The 17,662-nt window shown below is 36.4% G+C and overlaps 1 protein-coding gene across 1 annotated transcript; it reads left to right on the top strand.

The window, feature by feature from the left end:
- Positions 1 to 13,779: 13,779 nt before the first annotated feature.
- LOC145217909 (uncharacterized) lies at positions 13,780 to 16,428 on the top strand. The gene has a single exon (XM_080085292.1). It carries the CDS (start codon positions 14,217 to 14,219, stop codon positions 14,922 to 14,924), a length of 708 nt encoding a protein of 235 aa, XP_079941418.1. The 5' UTR covers positions 13,780 to 14,216; the 3' UTR covers positions 14,925 to 16,428.
- The last annotated feature ends 1,234 nt before the right edge of the window (positions 16,429 to 17,662 follow it).

Here is a 17,662-nt window from a genome sequence, read left to right as displayed (position 1 = left end):
GACAATTCTTTACTTACATGGCTGTCAAGTAGTACATAGGCAAAGAACATATGGGATAGAATTGCGCTCACGGTGTAAAAGTGCCTACATAGCCAGTACCCTCTATACGTATCGGTGCCTATAGTTGTTTTTTTTTTTTAAATAAACATTTGGCTTTCGAACTTTATGCCAAAAATTATAAAAAGGCATGTTTCCTATAAGAGCGTTCGATTACCTACGTCCTATGGAAAGAAGCAGAATGGATTTAATGTAAAATTGGAGGCAAAATGTTGAAACTTTATTTTGACGCCTGTCCGTAATTGAATTTTACATGAGACGAATCATATGCTGGCAATCGTTTCACAAGAATACCTGTGAAAACTTATTTTTTAGCATGATATTTTGCAGCCACTCTTGGCAAACTCATGGCCAGTATCCCACTCCACTTAAAGCAATGAAACTAAAATTATAAACTTCTAAGAAATTTTATTTAAAAAAAATGCAAGTTGGTAGACCTACTTCGACAACAGGCGTTGTCACATTATTAACGTGAATACGTCACTGCATGCCGTTGTGGATGACATGGTTTTCAATGCGAGCTTAATGATTGGTTGTTTCCTGCGCCCGCAAAACGAGACCAGTAACATTGGATGTAACAATCTGCTTAGGATTAAGACACGCAATGTTCATACGCAGTCGCATGGTCCTGAACAGGTTTCTGGAAAAGAACACATAAGTGGTCCAAGGAAACGCTTGTGTCCACTCTTTTATTCAGCGGGTACTATAGTTACCTCCTTGAGTAAATTTATTTTAACATATCTTCGGTAATAAATAAGGCTGACAACAAGACATGTGCAACTTACTTTTTGCTGTAATTATTGTTATGTATAGTACGTTTTAAATGTTTTGACAACCGGTTCTATCACAAAAGTCAAAGTTTTCAGCTCGTTCGGTGACAAAAAGTCCGGTGACAGTAACCAGTAATGGTAAACGGTTCGCTGATCTCATAAAATTTCGCGAGACAGTTCTGCAGAACCGGTGCGAACCGGCTGGATCCCACCACTGGTTTATACTAGTAATGATGTTTTTTACATTTCAAGAAAAACATACTTGTTATTTCTGTCTCTGCTTACATTGAATGTTTGATTATCCGTTTCCGATTGTGGCAAAGTGTATCTCCTGCGTCGCAAAATTGTTTAAAAAATCGTTTCGTGATTCGTCAGTGCAAATTCACGCAACAGACTTCACAAACTTTGTAAACAATCTGACCAATAACAGTTGCAATGAAAAAAAGAGTCGTGCAAATTTCCAAATTATCCAGAAACGTTATGCAGCGTTTAACTCATCTCTTGCTGTGTGCTCTAATGTCTAACTTGTAAATTGCTTCCTGTAACACAGAAATGTGCAACCATGTGAGCTGCATAACGGATTCCGGTCGAAACTCCATCGTGCTTACGCATAAACTGGTCATTTTTGCCCAGTTGGGAGTTTACAAGACCAAGCTAGTGTGCAGTGTGTTAGTAAGATTTTGTTTGTCTACAAAAGAAAATAGTTTAATAACCAGTGCTAAAATTGTCCTATGGTTTGTTATGCTGCATTAGATATGAGAAAGTTAAAACATTTTTAGGCAAAAAACGTGACTGCAGTTGTCAAATCAAAAGCAAGCGACACGAAAATTAATATTGCACATGGATAGATTTTCCACAACGATTTGGGCGTAAAAGTTAGAAAAAAACATTAAAAAGATTAACCTATTCTCGAAGTCGGTTAGCTCTAAAAAAATATGCGCTGGATGTCGATGTTTTTAGTGTCGTGTTTTAATTGTTGGTAAGATCATACTTCGCAGCGAACCATGGCCCAACACAAAATGGCAGGTTTCAAAGTATTTGATGTCACAAATATACTTTTAAATCATGAATTCATGCTTAGATCAGTATGTGCTTCATATGTGAATTTGTAAACATTTTGCTTCGTGAGAAAATTGCTGTTGAATGCAATTACACAGGTTGTATCAAGTAATAAGATCTTTATAAAAGATTCCAAAAATTGTGGCTAAAATCCGCGACTTATTTTCAAACTGATCTACGACTCAATGATGAACACGACATGGCAAATAAGAGACTCCATCGATTTAATGTTTGTGAAAAACGTTTCCCCCAAACAGGAAGTTTAAAGAGACACATGCTGGTGCACACTAATAAAAAGTCTCATCGATGTAATGTTTGTGTAAAAAGATTTATTTGAGTTGGAGATTTGAAAAAAAACACATGGTGACACACACCAATGAAAAACCTCATCAATATGATGTTTGTGAAAAAAGGTTTGTACTAAGTGGAAATTTGAAAAGAGTCTGTGAAAAGAGATTTAGTCAAAATGGAAATTTAAAAGCACACATGTTAACACCACAACAGAGAAACTCTATCGATGTCATGTTTGTGAAATAAGGGTTGTCGAGATTGGAATATAAAAAGACCATATGTTCAATCACACCAAAGAGTAGTCTTATCATTATGGTGTTTCTGGGAAAAAATGCCCTAAGAGAAAATATAAACATGTTAATTGAAACCAATAGGAAATCCCATCAATATTGTTTTTGAAGACTCATATCCACACAGCAAAGAGAACCCATAGATGTGATGTGTATGGAAAAAGTTTTACCCCAGATTTGAACATTAAAAAAAACGCATGTTTACTCACACTAAAGAGAGAACCCACCCTTGTGGTGTTTGTGAAAAGAACCTTTCCCACGGTAGAAGTGTAAAGATTCACTTGCTAAAACACATGAAAAAAAAAGCCATTGATGTGTTGTTAATTTAATTGCCCTTTTATCAGAAAAGGTTCTATCAGTTCCATAGTGTGAAACAACAGTGAAATGCATCTGGCAAAAAAGTTACTTGTCCGTAGTGAACATAAACCAAAAAATGTAAAAATATTAGTGGACCTAAAACCAAAAAACGGTGCATACTTGATCAACAGTTTTCAAACATCAAAATATAAAGTACACTCACAAGAATTTTGTAAAGCATCACAATTAATTGATCAACAAGTTGTTAAAATACAATAACTGTGCTTCGTTTTTACAACCTACAAGTTTGGCTGCCTAATAATTTCTCATTTGGCATTCATTTTAATATTATGACTATCTCCGTCACTTTGAAATTATGCTAAAGATTAATACAGAGCTTTCATTTTGTTCAACCCATCAATCGCAAGTAAAATGCCATTATGTGGTGGGTATTGAAGATACCAAAGAACTTAAAAGCATAACATTCAAAATATACTGCACAGTATTATTAGGTTTTGCCAAGGTGTTAGCGAGAGAAACCAACTTTCACAAGCGAGGTTTCCTGGAGTCGTGGAACACACATACTCACACCAACATGAACGTTAAAACGGACGATCTAATGCCGATTACTTATCGGTCGCCTTGCACCATTAAGCTATTAAGCTGATTTTGAAAGAGTCGCGTCAAAACTTGCACAATTTACAAGGCGCAGCTGTACAACTATATTTTCTAAAATATTTCATGTATGCGCAACAACTGGTCATAAAGTTGTTGGGTTAAAAAAAATGTTGTATAGCTGACTGCCACATTAGTCAGTTGATGCTAGTTAGCTTATAACTTTGGTCGATAATTTGGCTTTGTAGATATAACGAAGTATAATTTGGCTGGGTCGAAACTTACATGAAAGCATAATATAACGAAGTGCTTCGGGGGCATACGCTTACCGCACGAAACAATTGATCTGTCAGTCAGCGCTGTACGTAAGAAAAAGTTTTGCTCACATATTGCTCACGTAATGGGTCAATTGGTCAAGATGCACGCTTCGGTGCGAACAGTCAGAGCCCCAGGGATTACAGCTTTAACGACAGCGAATCCTTAAGCATCTGGAGATAAAACGAGTCTCAATAAAGCACCTCTGAGCTAGACCGTTTGATTTCGGCGAAAAATAAAGTTTTATCTGTGCAGTATGTTATTGAGTGATACATTTTGTGCAGTAAAATTAAAGCTTAGTGCGTAAATAAGACTTAACCAACACAGGAAACATTTGTCCTGTCAGCCTGCGCTGTATGTAAGAATTGTTCATGTCTAACTAATCGTGATAACAACCACGCACTGACGTCACTTTTCCAGTGGTCAAGTAACACGCATCGATGCACACCGTCAGAGCCCCCAGGCATTGCAGGTTATCTCGTGCTGGCGCAACTCGTGAGTCTTAGCTGAAACATATTGACTTTTATTTTTAGGCGGGAACAATGTTAATCTGTGCAGTGAGGTACTAATTGATATATTTCGCGCAGTAACACAAATTGTTGTACCCTCAAAAAATGTGTTGCTTGTTTAGAGAAAAATAAAAACCGTAAAAGACACAGGTTGTGACCACTTGCTACAAAGCTTGTTTTGCGTTTAATCCTGAAATGCTATGCAGCAATTAACAAAAGCGTTTTTTTGAAATTACTGTTATTTCTAGTAGTGCACTACAACAGCGTTATGACATACGTAAAAGTAACAAAATAATTTGCGTGTAACTTCATTGTTTACAAAGCAACAATAGTTGGTTTGTTTTCTGTGTAGCGTGGCAGGTGAGGAGTTTTTTGTTGCTGACTTTAAACATTGCATTCATGTAGAAACTGACGCTGTTTCAAGGCGCAGAATCAGGTCAATAATTGTGTTAACATCAGTTCCAAGTCAAAGCTGACATAAATGCGAGATCTAATTAAAAACCTCAGAGGTAAGACTTAACTAACGCAGGAAACATTTACTCTGTCAGACAGCGCTGTATAAGCATTTTTTCTTATATGGTTTGTGTCTGTGTAACCGTGACAAAAAACACGCACTGACGTCACTTCTCATATGGTCAAGTTACACGCATCGATGCACACAGTCAGTGCCCCGGGCAATACAGGCTTTGTGCTATTACGAGTGAGTCTTAGCTGAAAACTATTGGCATATTTTCAGGCAAGAAGCAGCAAGTTTTGTCTCTACAGAACAGTATTTAATAATATTATCTCAGCAACAACAAACAGGCTTTGTACGTTTTGTGCGGAGAGCAGTATCCTGACTTGGTTCTCGGTGATTTGAAACGAGTCATAACGTACAAAATTCAGAGGGCGCAGGTGTACAACTAATTAGTTTCCAAAGTTTTTTATGTATGCGCGATAACATATGATGAATTTTCAGTAGCGTGGTAAAGTTGGTGCGTTACTCAGAAACTTGAGCGAGCAACTTAACTGCACCAAGATAAATGACGCTTGTAATCAGACACGCCCGAAAAGGAAATTGTTGCACATTGCGAGGCCAGTTGATGCCGGTTAGCTTAGAACTTCAGTCGAAAATTTCGCTTTGCTGTGTTTGCCGCATAACATCTTGTGCTACGTTTAATAACAGTCATAATTTGCAAAGAATAATGTGTTATCTGTGTAAATCTTTCTGTTTAGCTCAATTAAGGTTGAAATATTTTGAATATAAAACCGTTTTAGCTGCGCAACGTTGATACGTTATGGGGCACAAAAAATTGGAGAGCACAATTGGTGGATCATGATTAAACGCGCTGCAGCTACACCGTATTGTAAAACGTTATGTGGCAGGAGCTCACCAGAAAGTGAGTTTGGCGCACTGTGAGTATAACACGACTGGGGGGAACGTGTTTGGCACTTGTTGTGTGCAATGTAAGTTTGTTGTAATAAATGGATATCTAAGGTAATACGAAGCAGCAACAATTTGGCGGACCATTTTTTTAACATTGCTAAACCAACGATGAATGCTACAGCATCGTGTTGCAATTGCCAACCCAATTACTGATTTTGACAAACGTTTCATTCTCTGGGAATGTTGGGCTTTCAGTTCTTGTGGTTGCAACCATAAATGACGTCACATGAAAGGACGTCATATTTTACGTCCGTCACCTTTTGTTTTTGCAAAACTTGGCGCCTATGGCTAGGACTTCGGGACTAAAGATCGGTATCGTCCCGGCTAAACCCTATTCAGCTGTTGTTTTAGTTCAATGATACAGTCGCGAACGGCGTGTTGGGTTAAACGCATACTTGAATATGTGAAAGCTTATTTAAAAAGTTTAAAAAAACTTCTGAAACTGAAACAAGCAATCTCATTTTCGTGTGGTAGCGAGAACCCTTCAGTTTACCCCACTGCTTAAGGTTAAGATGTATGCCGCTAAAATAGGCCACAAATTGACGCTGCTTCGTGCATCAAGCCGTTTGCCACCAGACTTTGTTCTCGCTGAAACAGAGATTTGACGTTTTTTTGTTGTCTGTATCATAACGACAGACGTTACACATATTGGGCGGCGGACGTTACCTACAATGTTTGTTTACAGGAGTTGTTTTGTTGACGTTTTTTCTCTGAAAAAAGGTTGTTTTGTTGGCGTTTTTTTCTCTATCGTAAAACTGCACTGGGCGAGAGGGTTTTTCGTGATGGTCCACTTTCTGATCAAACATTAAAAAATAAACGTAGACATTATATGTAGTAAACGAAACGATAAACGACCTTAACCGCGTCAAATCAATGGGCTATTATCTGCAATACCTCCGCACTTCAAAAGGTTTCTCTACAAGACTACATGTACATGTTGAGACAGTACGATAAAGAGTTTTGACGGAACTACTACCCCTTTTTTGTCAATTTTGGATATATTCCCATCATATTAATACTATGAATTAATTACATAAACACCTCTGTGGCCGTAAAACCATCCATGCTAGTAGATGAGATGTTGTATAGACTGTATTCTATACTATAGAGCAGGGCTTCCCAAACTGGGGTTCGCACAAACTTGAGGGGTCGCATAGAGCTGTACCAATTTGTGCAAAAAGTACTCAATACACTGGCGCAGAGTACGGGGTGTGATGGTGCCGCACACCCCCGGCCTTTATCTTTGTATAACGTCAAAATCGCATCTTTGTTCAAGTTACGTCGGATTTAAAACGTTTTCAGCCAAGCGCAAACGCGCTTGTAGTGACGCCATTGATCGAACGGACGTCGGTTGAAACGCAACAATTGCAATTGTTTTGAAATACACAGACATTTTAATGCAGCATAAACATGATATATAGAGTTACAAACGTTTAAGCATTCTTTGGCGCAATAACTTTCTCTACTAAAAAATAGGCAATAAATTTACGAGTTCTAAGCAGTGTTTAATATCCGTTTGCAAAGCACTGCAACGGCCTAAACTTGGTCCAAGGTGAGCTCATTTTATGCGTCAACAATACACGATTTGAAACTTGAATTGCTATTACTTTATTTTCCGCCCGAACAAATTACTTAAAACCTAAATCGTTGTGAAACTTGCCGACCCGGTAAATCGTCCTTTGCGAACGTGCGTATGTTCTCGACGCACAGCAAACGTTCAAACCACACGAAGAATATGTGACAAGTGCCCATTTGCAAAACAATCTTTCAGAAACTAAGGCTAAAGCACGTAAACGTGTAAAGTAGTCGACTCCGAGTACCGGTAGGTTGTTTTTAGTTTTCGCTCCAATTAGGCGTTTCAATAAATACAACAAACGTTTTTTCGCACTGTTTATCATATTATCCTTGAAGGGTCGCGAAAAATTTAAAGAGATTAAAAGGGGTCGCGATCAAAAAAGTTTGGGAAGCCCTGCTATAGAGCAAATAGTAAAATAGGACATGGAAATGAGTCAGTTGGCAATATGTAGAAAATCCACTTTACTAGTTTGGAATTTATTCTAAATGTATACGTTGTTGCAGTTATAAACTTACAATTCGTTTGTGTAATTTACCACAACTTTTAAAGTATATATTTTTTTTTAAACAGATCAACAAAACTGATATTCCATTCGGTTTCAGCTCTTAGTACTCGCTTACAAATTAAAACGTATTTGAGGTTTAGTATCTGTGCAAATAAAAAAAACACATGCTGATTCACACAAATCAAAAGCCTCATGGATGTGACGTTTGCGAGAAAACATTTCGGGAAGTTGGAACTTTGAAACAACACATGTTGACTCACACCAAAGAGAAACCTTATTCGTGTGATGTTTGTAAAAAAAGATTTGGCCGAAACGATTATTTGAAACAACACATGTTGATACACACCAATGAGAAACCCCATCGATGTCATATTTGTGAAAAACAATTTCGAGTGAGTCATCACTTGAAAACTCACATGTTGATTCACACAAATGAAAAACCCCATCGATGTCCTGTTTGTGAAAAACGATTTGCCTTAAGCGGTGGTTTAAAAGCACACATGTTGACACATACCAATGAGAAACCACACCAATGTGTTGTTTGTAAAAAAAGGTTTCGTCGCGGTGAACATTTAAAAATACATATGTTGACACACACCAAAGAGAAACCCCATCAATGTGATATCTGTGAAAAAAGATTTCGTCGCAGTGGAGATTTGAAGTCACACATGTTGACCCATACTAAAGAAAAGTTGCATCAATGTGATGTTTGTGCAAAACGATTTACCCGACGTGGATTGTTTAAAAAACCCATTTTGACCCACTCTGGTGAAAAGTCCCATCGATGTGATGTTTGTGAAAAAAAGTTTTGGTCTGGAGCAGATTTGAAACAACATATGTTGGCGCACATCAATGAGAAACCCCATCAATGTCATCTTTGTGAAAAAAGATTTGCCCGTGGTGGACATTTGAAAACACACATAATGACGACACACACTGATGAAAAACCACATCGATGTGATGTTTGTGAAAAAAGATTTCACCGAAGTGGTAGTTTAAAAACGCACATTTTAACACACCAAAGAAAAACCTCATCGATGTGATGTTTGTGAAAAAAGATTCATCCTTGGTAGCAATTTAAAAAGACACATGTTGAAGCACACCAACGAAAAACAACATCAATGTCAAATTTGTGAAAAACGTTTTTCCCTTGGTGGAAACTTGAAAAAACACTTGTTGACACACACCAATGAAAAACCTTATCATTGTGATATTTGTGAAAAGAGATTTGGCCACAGTGGAAGTTTGAAAAGACACATGTTATCTCATACAAAACAAAAACCTCATCGGTGTGATGTTTGTGAAAAATGTTTTGCTCAAAGTGGAGACTTGAAAGCACACATGCTGATTCACACCGATGAAAAGAAACATCAGTGTTACATTTGTGACAAAAAGTTTCTCCGTGGTGAAAATTTGAAATCGCACGTGATGACACACACCGATAAGAAACCATATCGATGTGATGTTTGTGAAAAAAGATTTGCCAAAAGTGCTGATTTTCAAAGACACATGTTCACTCACACTAAAGAAAAGCCCAATCGATGTGATGTTTGTGGAAAAAGTTTTGTCCGAGGTGACCAATTGAAAGCACACATGTTGACACATGCCAATCAGAAAGCGAAGTCATAAGAATTTTGTTTGCTTTTTTAGGACATTGCTCAAAATCAAAAAGCTAAAACATATCATAACTTTAGAAACAATTTTTGTTCGCTAATTTAAGGCAGATTTTTGCTGTAACTGTATTCTTTCTTTTAGAGGCGAAATTAGGAGTATATTCGTTTCACTATTTTGTGTACCACAAAGAAAATGTTTGTATCGGTATACATGTGATAAATCCTAACACTTATTCTGGAAATTAAATGGAGGATTGTTGTTATAACTTAATTTAAACAAACGGCAATTTACAAAGCTGAACAAATTATTTCCAAATAAAATATACCTTGGACTAGCCTAGTTGTTCCGAAACTTTGTCATAATATTTGTTCCAAGCTGTACATATTGTGTGTGGATTGTATATAATGTATATCTCAGCTAAGGAAAGTTGAACTAACAATTAAAAGTACTTTTTGCCATAATATTTTTACCACAAAATGTACAAATGATTTTATCTGATTTTCTTACCTCGAGTAGGAAAAACACGCAAACGAATTTTAACCGAAATTACATGAAAAACCAGGGGCTGAAAAAGTGGTATCGAGTTATTGCAACTGTTGAACAAAAGGTAGTAACGCTTTTGTACCTCTAGGACAAAAGACCCACCCGTGTGGTGTTTGTGAAAAGAACCTTGCCAACGGTAGAAGTTCACTTGCTAAAACAGATGAAAAATATACCATTAATGTGTTGTCAAGAAATCAGTCGTACTTAGGGGATTTCAACAGACATGTGATGAAAGACTAACTTAATCAGTATGATTTTTTGTAAAAAAGGTTTCCTAGCAAATTTTTATATTGCAGTATATTCTTTTCTAATTTGCCCTAGCTTGATTTTGTAAAAAGATAATTTAGTACATGCAAAATTACGTTTACAAAAACAGGCAAAATTTTATCAGATTTGTAACATTACTTCATGTACGAATGAGTGAAGAGCATTTTAATACATGGTACAAAAAAAGCCAATCTATGTGATTTAAAAAAGGGTATAGGAAAATTGGAAAGTTAAAACAATGATACAAACAAGTTGTCCTTATGTTTAAGTTTCCAAAGACTTAATCAGACAAACCCACACAAAGTATCACTACACAAGTGTAAGCTGTGCAAAAACCAGAAATGCTTTGATTAATAGTATAAAATATAAGTATTTAGTTTCCTTTTTTCGAAAAAGATTCTATCAGTTACATAGTTACATAGTGTGGAACAAAAGTGAAAAGCATCTGACAAAACGTTACTTGTCCATAGTGAACATGAACCAAAAAATGTAAAAAATTAAAAAGCCGTGCATACTTTATTAACAATTTTTAAATAAAAAACAAACAAAAACAAAATACACTCACACGAATTTGTGTATTGCATCACAAGTAATTGATCAGCAAGTTGTTAAAATGCAATAACTGTGCTATCGTTTTTGCAACATGGCTGCCTAATAATTTCCCATCTGGCATTCATTTTAATATTATGATTGTCTCCGTGATTTTAAAATTATACAATCATAAATATAAAGCTTCCATTATTTTCAACCTATGAGTCGCAAGTAAAATACCAATATGTGGTGGGTATTAAAGATACCTAAGAACTTGAAAACATAACATCCAAAATATACTGCATATTCTTAAAAAAGAGCATGAATTTGAATCACATTGGTTTTTGAAGGAAGAAAAATTGTTAAGTTTTGCCAAGGTGTTAGCGAATATACCGACGTTGACAAGCGAGGTTTCATGGGGTCGTGGAACATACATACTTACACCAACACGATAAACGTTAAAACGGACGTTCTAATACCGATTACTTATCTGTCGCTTTGGCACCATTGGGCTAAGTGTTATCACTCGACCATTCATGCGCACTGCGTTTTTTATCACCGTCCTTTTTTGTGTGTGTTTCGCTGCCCTTTTCGCTTCATAATAACTTGTGTTTGCAATTTATGTCATTACCCCGACGAAGGTGTCTCGTATGGGACATCGAAACGTTGGCATACTTTAACAAAGACTGCTGGAAGAGCTATAATTTTGTTGATACAATATGCCTGGCAGCAACAATTTGTTCAGGATAGTTTACGTTTAATGCAGAAGCATGCGGAAACAGTATGCAGCATTTAACTGGTTTTCTGATTTTGTAAGAGTCAAAATTAGAGGGCACAGCTGTACAACTAATTATTTTCTAAAATAGTTCATGTATGCGCAACAACTGATCATGGTAGCGAAGTTGAGGGGTTTTCTGTAGAGCAGTAAAGTTTGTGAGTTATTGGTTTCGTTTGTTCAAGAAACTTGACAACTGGGCGGGCAACTGAACTGCAACAAGTGACGCTTGTAATCAGTCAACAAGTTGACGCTAGTTAGCTCATAACTTCATTCGAGAACTTGGTTTTATTTGAAACGCATTTACTAATTGTTTTCGCTGGTTACAGCATCTTGTGCAAGTTTTAATAACGATTATAACTTGCGAAGAAATCTGGTTATTCCTGTAAATCTGGCTGTTGGTTATTCCTGTAAATCTGGCTGACAAATTCAAACCTAAATATTTATGTGTGTTATTTTTCCCTGCTGAGTATACAGCATGTGCGAGAGAATCGACCACCTTTTTTATTTGGTAGTAACACCCGAACTTTTAATCCGCCTATGGTACTTTGCATTCAAGTAACTGGGTCATATATCTATTTTTTGTATCTTTCGCTTCTAAAAGCACGACTTTCCATACACTGGATGTTCGCACGGACAATAGCATTTCAATATTCTGTAATTTATGCGTTTAGAGTTTGCAAGCGATTTTTAAAGGTAATGTATTTTTTAGTGGACGCGATGACTAGCAAGTTTTATAAATCATGCATTTTGATCTATTGCTGAGAATCAAACAATCATCTGCTACAATGCAGCAGCTACATCATCTATTCGTGCAAGTCGGAAACACAGCAGGCGAGTCTATTTTAACAGATTATGTGACGTAACAACAACTAATTTACGCGTAAACAGTGTTATTGGAAGCCTGACTGTGATATTGAAATGGTTTATTTGCTCTACAATGTGGCATGAAGAGGTGTTTAATTGCAGCTAATAGATTTTAATTAGCAACATATCAGATGGAAAACTTAGATTTTAGAACATTTAAATTTTGCAACGGCATATCGCATCTTAAAGTCGCGTACCTAGTTAACGCCCGATTGTTTGGACAACAGCCGAATGAACGGTTGGTTTGTCATGCGTTTGAAAGTAGCGAGCCTTCGTCGATTTCGCCCTTTCTCTTGCTGCTATGCACCAGTGGTCAGTCAATTTTATTCCGTTGTTGTTAGTTGATCGCCCAGCTTAGAATCAATGAACAAAACAAATCAATACTAAATGTCTGCTGCATCCGAGAGTAGAGGTTATGAAGAACACGAAGGCGAAGGTTTTATCCCTACAGCATTATCACATTTTTAGTAGGGAAAAACAATATTACGAGCGCACTGTGTAATTGGTAGAACAATGTAAATTAGTTTGTAATACATTGATGTAGAAACCTACGCTCCTCTCACCTCTATATTAGCTTAATAATTGCGTTAACATCAGTTCAAGTAAAAGCTTATGTATGGGCGGGCTATTATAAAAGGCCTCGGGGGTAATGCTAAACACAAGCAGAAACGTTTGCTCTGTCAGCCAGCGCTGTATGTAAGCATTTTTTCTCAAATGGCTCGTGTCTAACTAACCATGACGACTACTACGCACTGTCGTCACTTTACCAATAGTCAACTTACAGGCATCAGTGCAATCAGTCTGGGCCGAAGCCATTTAAAGCAGTGTGCTAGAGACCGATTGACTTAGGTTTAGGCGAGATACAAAGTTTTATCTGCGCAGTACAGTATTTGATGATACTTTTAACAACGACAAACAGGATATTTTGCGATTTAAGCAGAAACACCATGCATCATTTAATGTGTTTTTATTTTGAAAGAGTCTTATCAAAACACACAAAATTTAATTTAGGCTAATAATTTTGTCTAAAATATATCATATAAGCGCAACAACTGTTTATGGTAGTGTAGTTGATAGATTTTTAGTAGCGCAGTAAAGTTGGTAAGTTATTGATTTTGTTTTAACTGCACCAAGATAAATGACGCTTGTTGTGCAGCAGACTGCATCATTGTGAAGCCAGTTGAGGCTAGTTGGCTTAAATTAAGTCCAGAATTTGGCTTTGCAGATATTGGAAACACATGAAATAACTGTTTTCGCTGCTTACAACATCTTGTGCAAGTTTCAACAACCGTTATACAGGGAAAAAATCTGGTTATCTCTGTAAATCTATCTGTTTAGATAAATTCAGATTTAAATGTGGTTGTGTGTTATATGCACCGGTGTCAGTGAAGCAGCTTCGTAGCTTGCTCAAAAAACTTCTGCAGCGTCCTATAGTTTAAGTTGTAAACAAAAAGGCGAAAGCATATCTGCTAATTGAAAAAAAACTAATGTGACAACAAAAATATATTTGGAAAGAACATTGTTTGCATGTAATAATTATTGATTTAATTGCTGTACAGTGTAGCAGGTTAGATACTTCATTGCGATAAGCGGTACATTTGTCTGTATTGCATTTATGTGGAAACTGATGCTTTGAATCGGCAACTTGAGTTCTGGTTAAAGCTAAAGACTTAACTAACGCAACTTAAGTATTTGACCAGTCGCATTTGCAAACAATTTGACAAGACTTAAACAGCCAGTCAGCGCTGTATTGACAAAAACAATGCACTGTCGTCACTTCACCAATGGTCAAGTTACACGCATCAGTGCACTCAGTTGTAACGAATGCACCTTGTTTGGAGAGCAATGCAGGCTAAACATTAAATCATTACACTATAGTATTCTTGTTTGCAGAACATAGGATAGTAACATGTTGACTGAAATTAAAAAGAAACCTCATCGATGTGATGTTTGCAAAAAAATATTTGCTCAAAATGGAAATTTGAAAAGACACATGTTGATACACACCAATGAGAAACCTCATCGATGTGATGTTTGCGAAAAAAGTTTTGCTCAAAAGGGAGATTTAAAAAAACACAAGTTGATTCATACCAATGAGAAACCTCATCAATGTGTTGTTTGTGAAAAAAGATTTCGCGTAAGTGGAGGGTTAATAACACACATGTTGATACACAGTAAGGAGAAACCCCTTCAATGTGGTGTTTGTGAAAAACGTTTTGCCCAAGGTGGAGATTTCAAAAAACACATGTTGATTCGCACAAATGAGAAACCCCATCAATGTGTTGTTTGTGAGAAACGGTTTCGCCGACATGGACATTTGAAATGCCACATGTTGACACACACCAAGGAGAAACCTCATCGATGTAATGTTTGTGAAAAAAGTTTTGCCGAGAGTGGAAATTTGAAAAGACACATGTTGACACACACCAAGGAGAAACCTCATCGATGTGATGTTTGTGAAAAAAGTTTTACCGGAAGTGGAGATTTGAAAAGGCACATGTTAATACACACCAACGAAAAACCTTACCAATGTGATGTTTGTGAGAAAAGGTTCAGACGGGCTGGACACTTAAAAATCCACGTGTTGACACACCAATGTCAAACCTTATCGATGTGATGTTTGCGAAAAATTGTTTGCCCGAAGTGGAGATTTAAAAAAGCACTTGATGATTTACACAAAAGAAAAACCATATTGTAACGCAGTCCCCTTAGAAAAGTGGCCAGCTTCTTCGGACAGCGTAACAGGTCACCTCTGCAATCTCCGTAATTACTGCAACGTACGTAACCAGAACACCGACAGACACCATCAAATGAAATGCTTTAATCGGCAAATACAATCAATCTCAGTCACGTAGCAATGCAGTTTTTTAACTGTGAGAAATGGCCCACAGAGGTAACTCAGTGAGTGGCAAAGCTGAAATAACATATCACACATGAATAAGGCATTATGACGTCACAGCACATACGATTCACTCACCAGCAATATGTACTTGCAGTCAACACGACTGTGCAGTTTACAGGCGATCGGATGTCACAACTGTAATATTTACATTCAAAGTTAGATTAAATTCGAACACTTTAAGTTAGAAACATATGCAAGAAAGCTTACCACGACAGCAATGCACAGAATCACAAGATCGCCAATCGAATTTCAGTTAAATATAATCCAATTAATCTTTACAGTTCGCCACTATATTTCACAGCTGCAATAATATATAGACAAGTTAGCTTACACAACTACGACAGCATTACAGCATGAATTCGAATCGCTAACCTTCGACACGGGCAGAAACAGACAAACCCTGACACACAAACTTGGAAATGCTATCAACCACGCTACAGTTCGCGCATGCGCAGGAGTGACGCAACAATCAAACGTTTGTTGTGCAATGCGCAATGAAGCGTATAACATGAGGTTCCATACATAACTTACAAGAGCGCAGAGAAATTCTTACACATATCGATGTAATGTTTGTGAAAAAAGTTTTACCGGAAGTGGAGATTTGAAAAGGCACATGTTGACACACACCAACGAAAAACCTTACCAATGTGATGTTTGTGAAAAAAGATTTAGCTTAGGTGGCAATTTAAAACAACACAACTTGACACACACAAATGAAAAAACCATCGATGTAATATTTGTGAAAAAAGTTTTGCCTCAGGCGGAGCAATAAAATCACACATGTTGACTCACCCCAGAGAAAAACCTCATCAATGTGATGTTTTTGAAAACAGATTTCGCACAAGTGGACATTTGCGAAGACATATGTTCATTCACACAAAAGAAAAATCCTATCGATGTGATGTTTGTGAAAAAAAATTGCCCAAAGTGGAGATTTGAAAAGGCATATGCTGATTCACACAAACGAAAAACCTCACCAATGTGATGTTTGTGAGAAAAGATTTCGCATAGTTGGAACTTTGAATAGACACAAGTTGACACACACTTAGAGAAACCCCTTCAATGTTTGAAGATATAGCTGACAAGATTGTTTAGAAAAAAACATGTTGATTCAACCAATAAAAAACCTTGATGTAATGTTTGTAAAAAGATTTTGTTTTGTGCAAGTTTGAAAAACACAAGTTGACTCAGACTAAAGTTAAATTTAGTTGAAAAGAAATTGTAATTTGATTCAACACATGCCTAATGTTTAAAGAACTTAAATCTTAGATGCATTTAAGTCTAAAACTGCAGGAGTAAAACAGATGTCCTAATACATTATGTCCGAATACGGAGATGTCCGAAATAAACAGATGTCCGAATACGGAAAGTCACACATGTGTAAGGTGTATGAAAAACTGTTTGCTTAAATAGACTTTTGCATGTTTTGAAAACAGTGATTTGCAAATTTCAAACCACAATTCAGGGAAGGACTGTATTTGACCGTTGCTTTCACAAACGGATATGTAAAGCAGCCACTAATAGGACAACAACGGGTAATTAGAATCCAGCAACTATGTCAACTATTTTGTAACAGCTTTTTTGTTCCATTGTTTGTTTTTTGAATATTGTCAGTTTTTGTTGCAACGTGTTAATAATGAGTTTTATTATTTTTATGCTAAATTTTTGGAATTTAAAATGTTTGGTTAAAAAGTTGGACAGTAATTATGCTGGAAGCCCAATTGAAAATAGCTTCTTAATACGTTATTGCCCTATCATTAAATGTATGCTAACAATATTCGAGATGATTGACATTATGTTTGGATCTATGTCGATCTATGTATTAAGATAGGTCGAGCATCCATTCGATTATTCTGCGTTCTACGTTCTGTTCGACATTTTTGTTGTACTGCATTAAACTGATGTCAGTGAATCGCTCTGTGTGGAATCTTTTAGTCTTCATATAAGAAAGAACTTTATTTCATTATTTTTGTCACTGAAAAGTTTTAAGGGTGACACATTCAATAGGCGAATCTACATTATTACCAACACTAGTGTGTTGTGTAACTCAAAAAAAACTTTTGATTGTTCAACTAAAACAAATCTGAAAGTTATCAAATAAAATCAAATAATCCTGTTCTTTCATTAACTCATAACTCGAAATACGCATTTGCGAAACTGTCTTACTTATAAATTGTAAATAATACTTGTATCATAAGCAAGTGAACCTTCAATGCACAAATTCTGTGAATATTTAAATATCCCCCCTCTATGGCCAAACAGCTTGTACAAATGACAAAAATTCAGCTTTGGTCTTATTTTAAATTCTAGGTATACATTTTCCATCCAAAAAGGATTTTTTACTAAAAAGTATTTTTATTCTGTTCCTTAATTTGGTGACATGAAAATTCTAAAGCGAGAAGATTTATGAGAAACAGCTAGTGAAGAATATTTTTGTAAGTTACGAGAGTCCG

Source organism: Phallusia mammillata, chromosome 3 (genome assembly GCF_965637545.1).
Source record: "Phallusia mammillata chromosome 3, kaPhaMamm4.hap1.1, whole genome shotgun sequence".
Classification (NCBI taxonomy): domain Eukaryota; kingdom Metazoa; phylum Chordata; class Ascidiacea; order Phlebobranchia; family Ascidiidae; genus Phallusia; species Phallusia mammillata.
The sequence above is the reverse complement of the archived record's forward strand: the minus strand, read 5'-3'. Positions and strand labels throughout refer to the sequence as shown.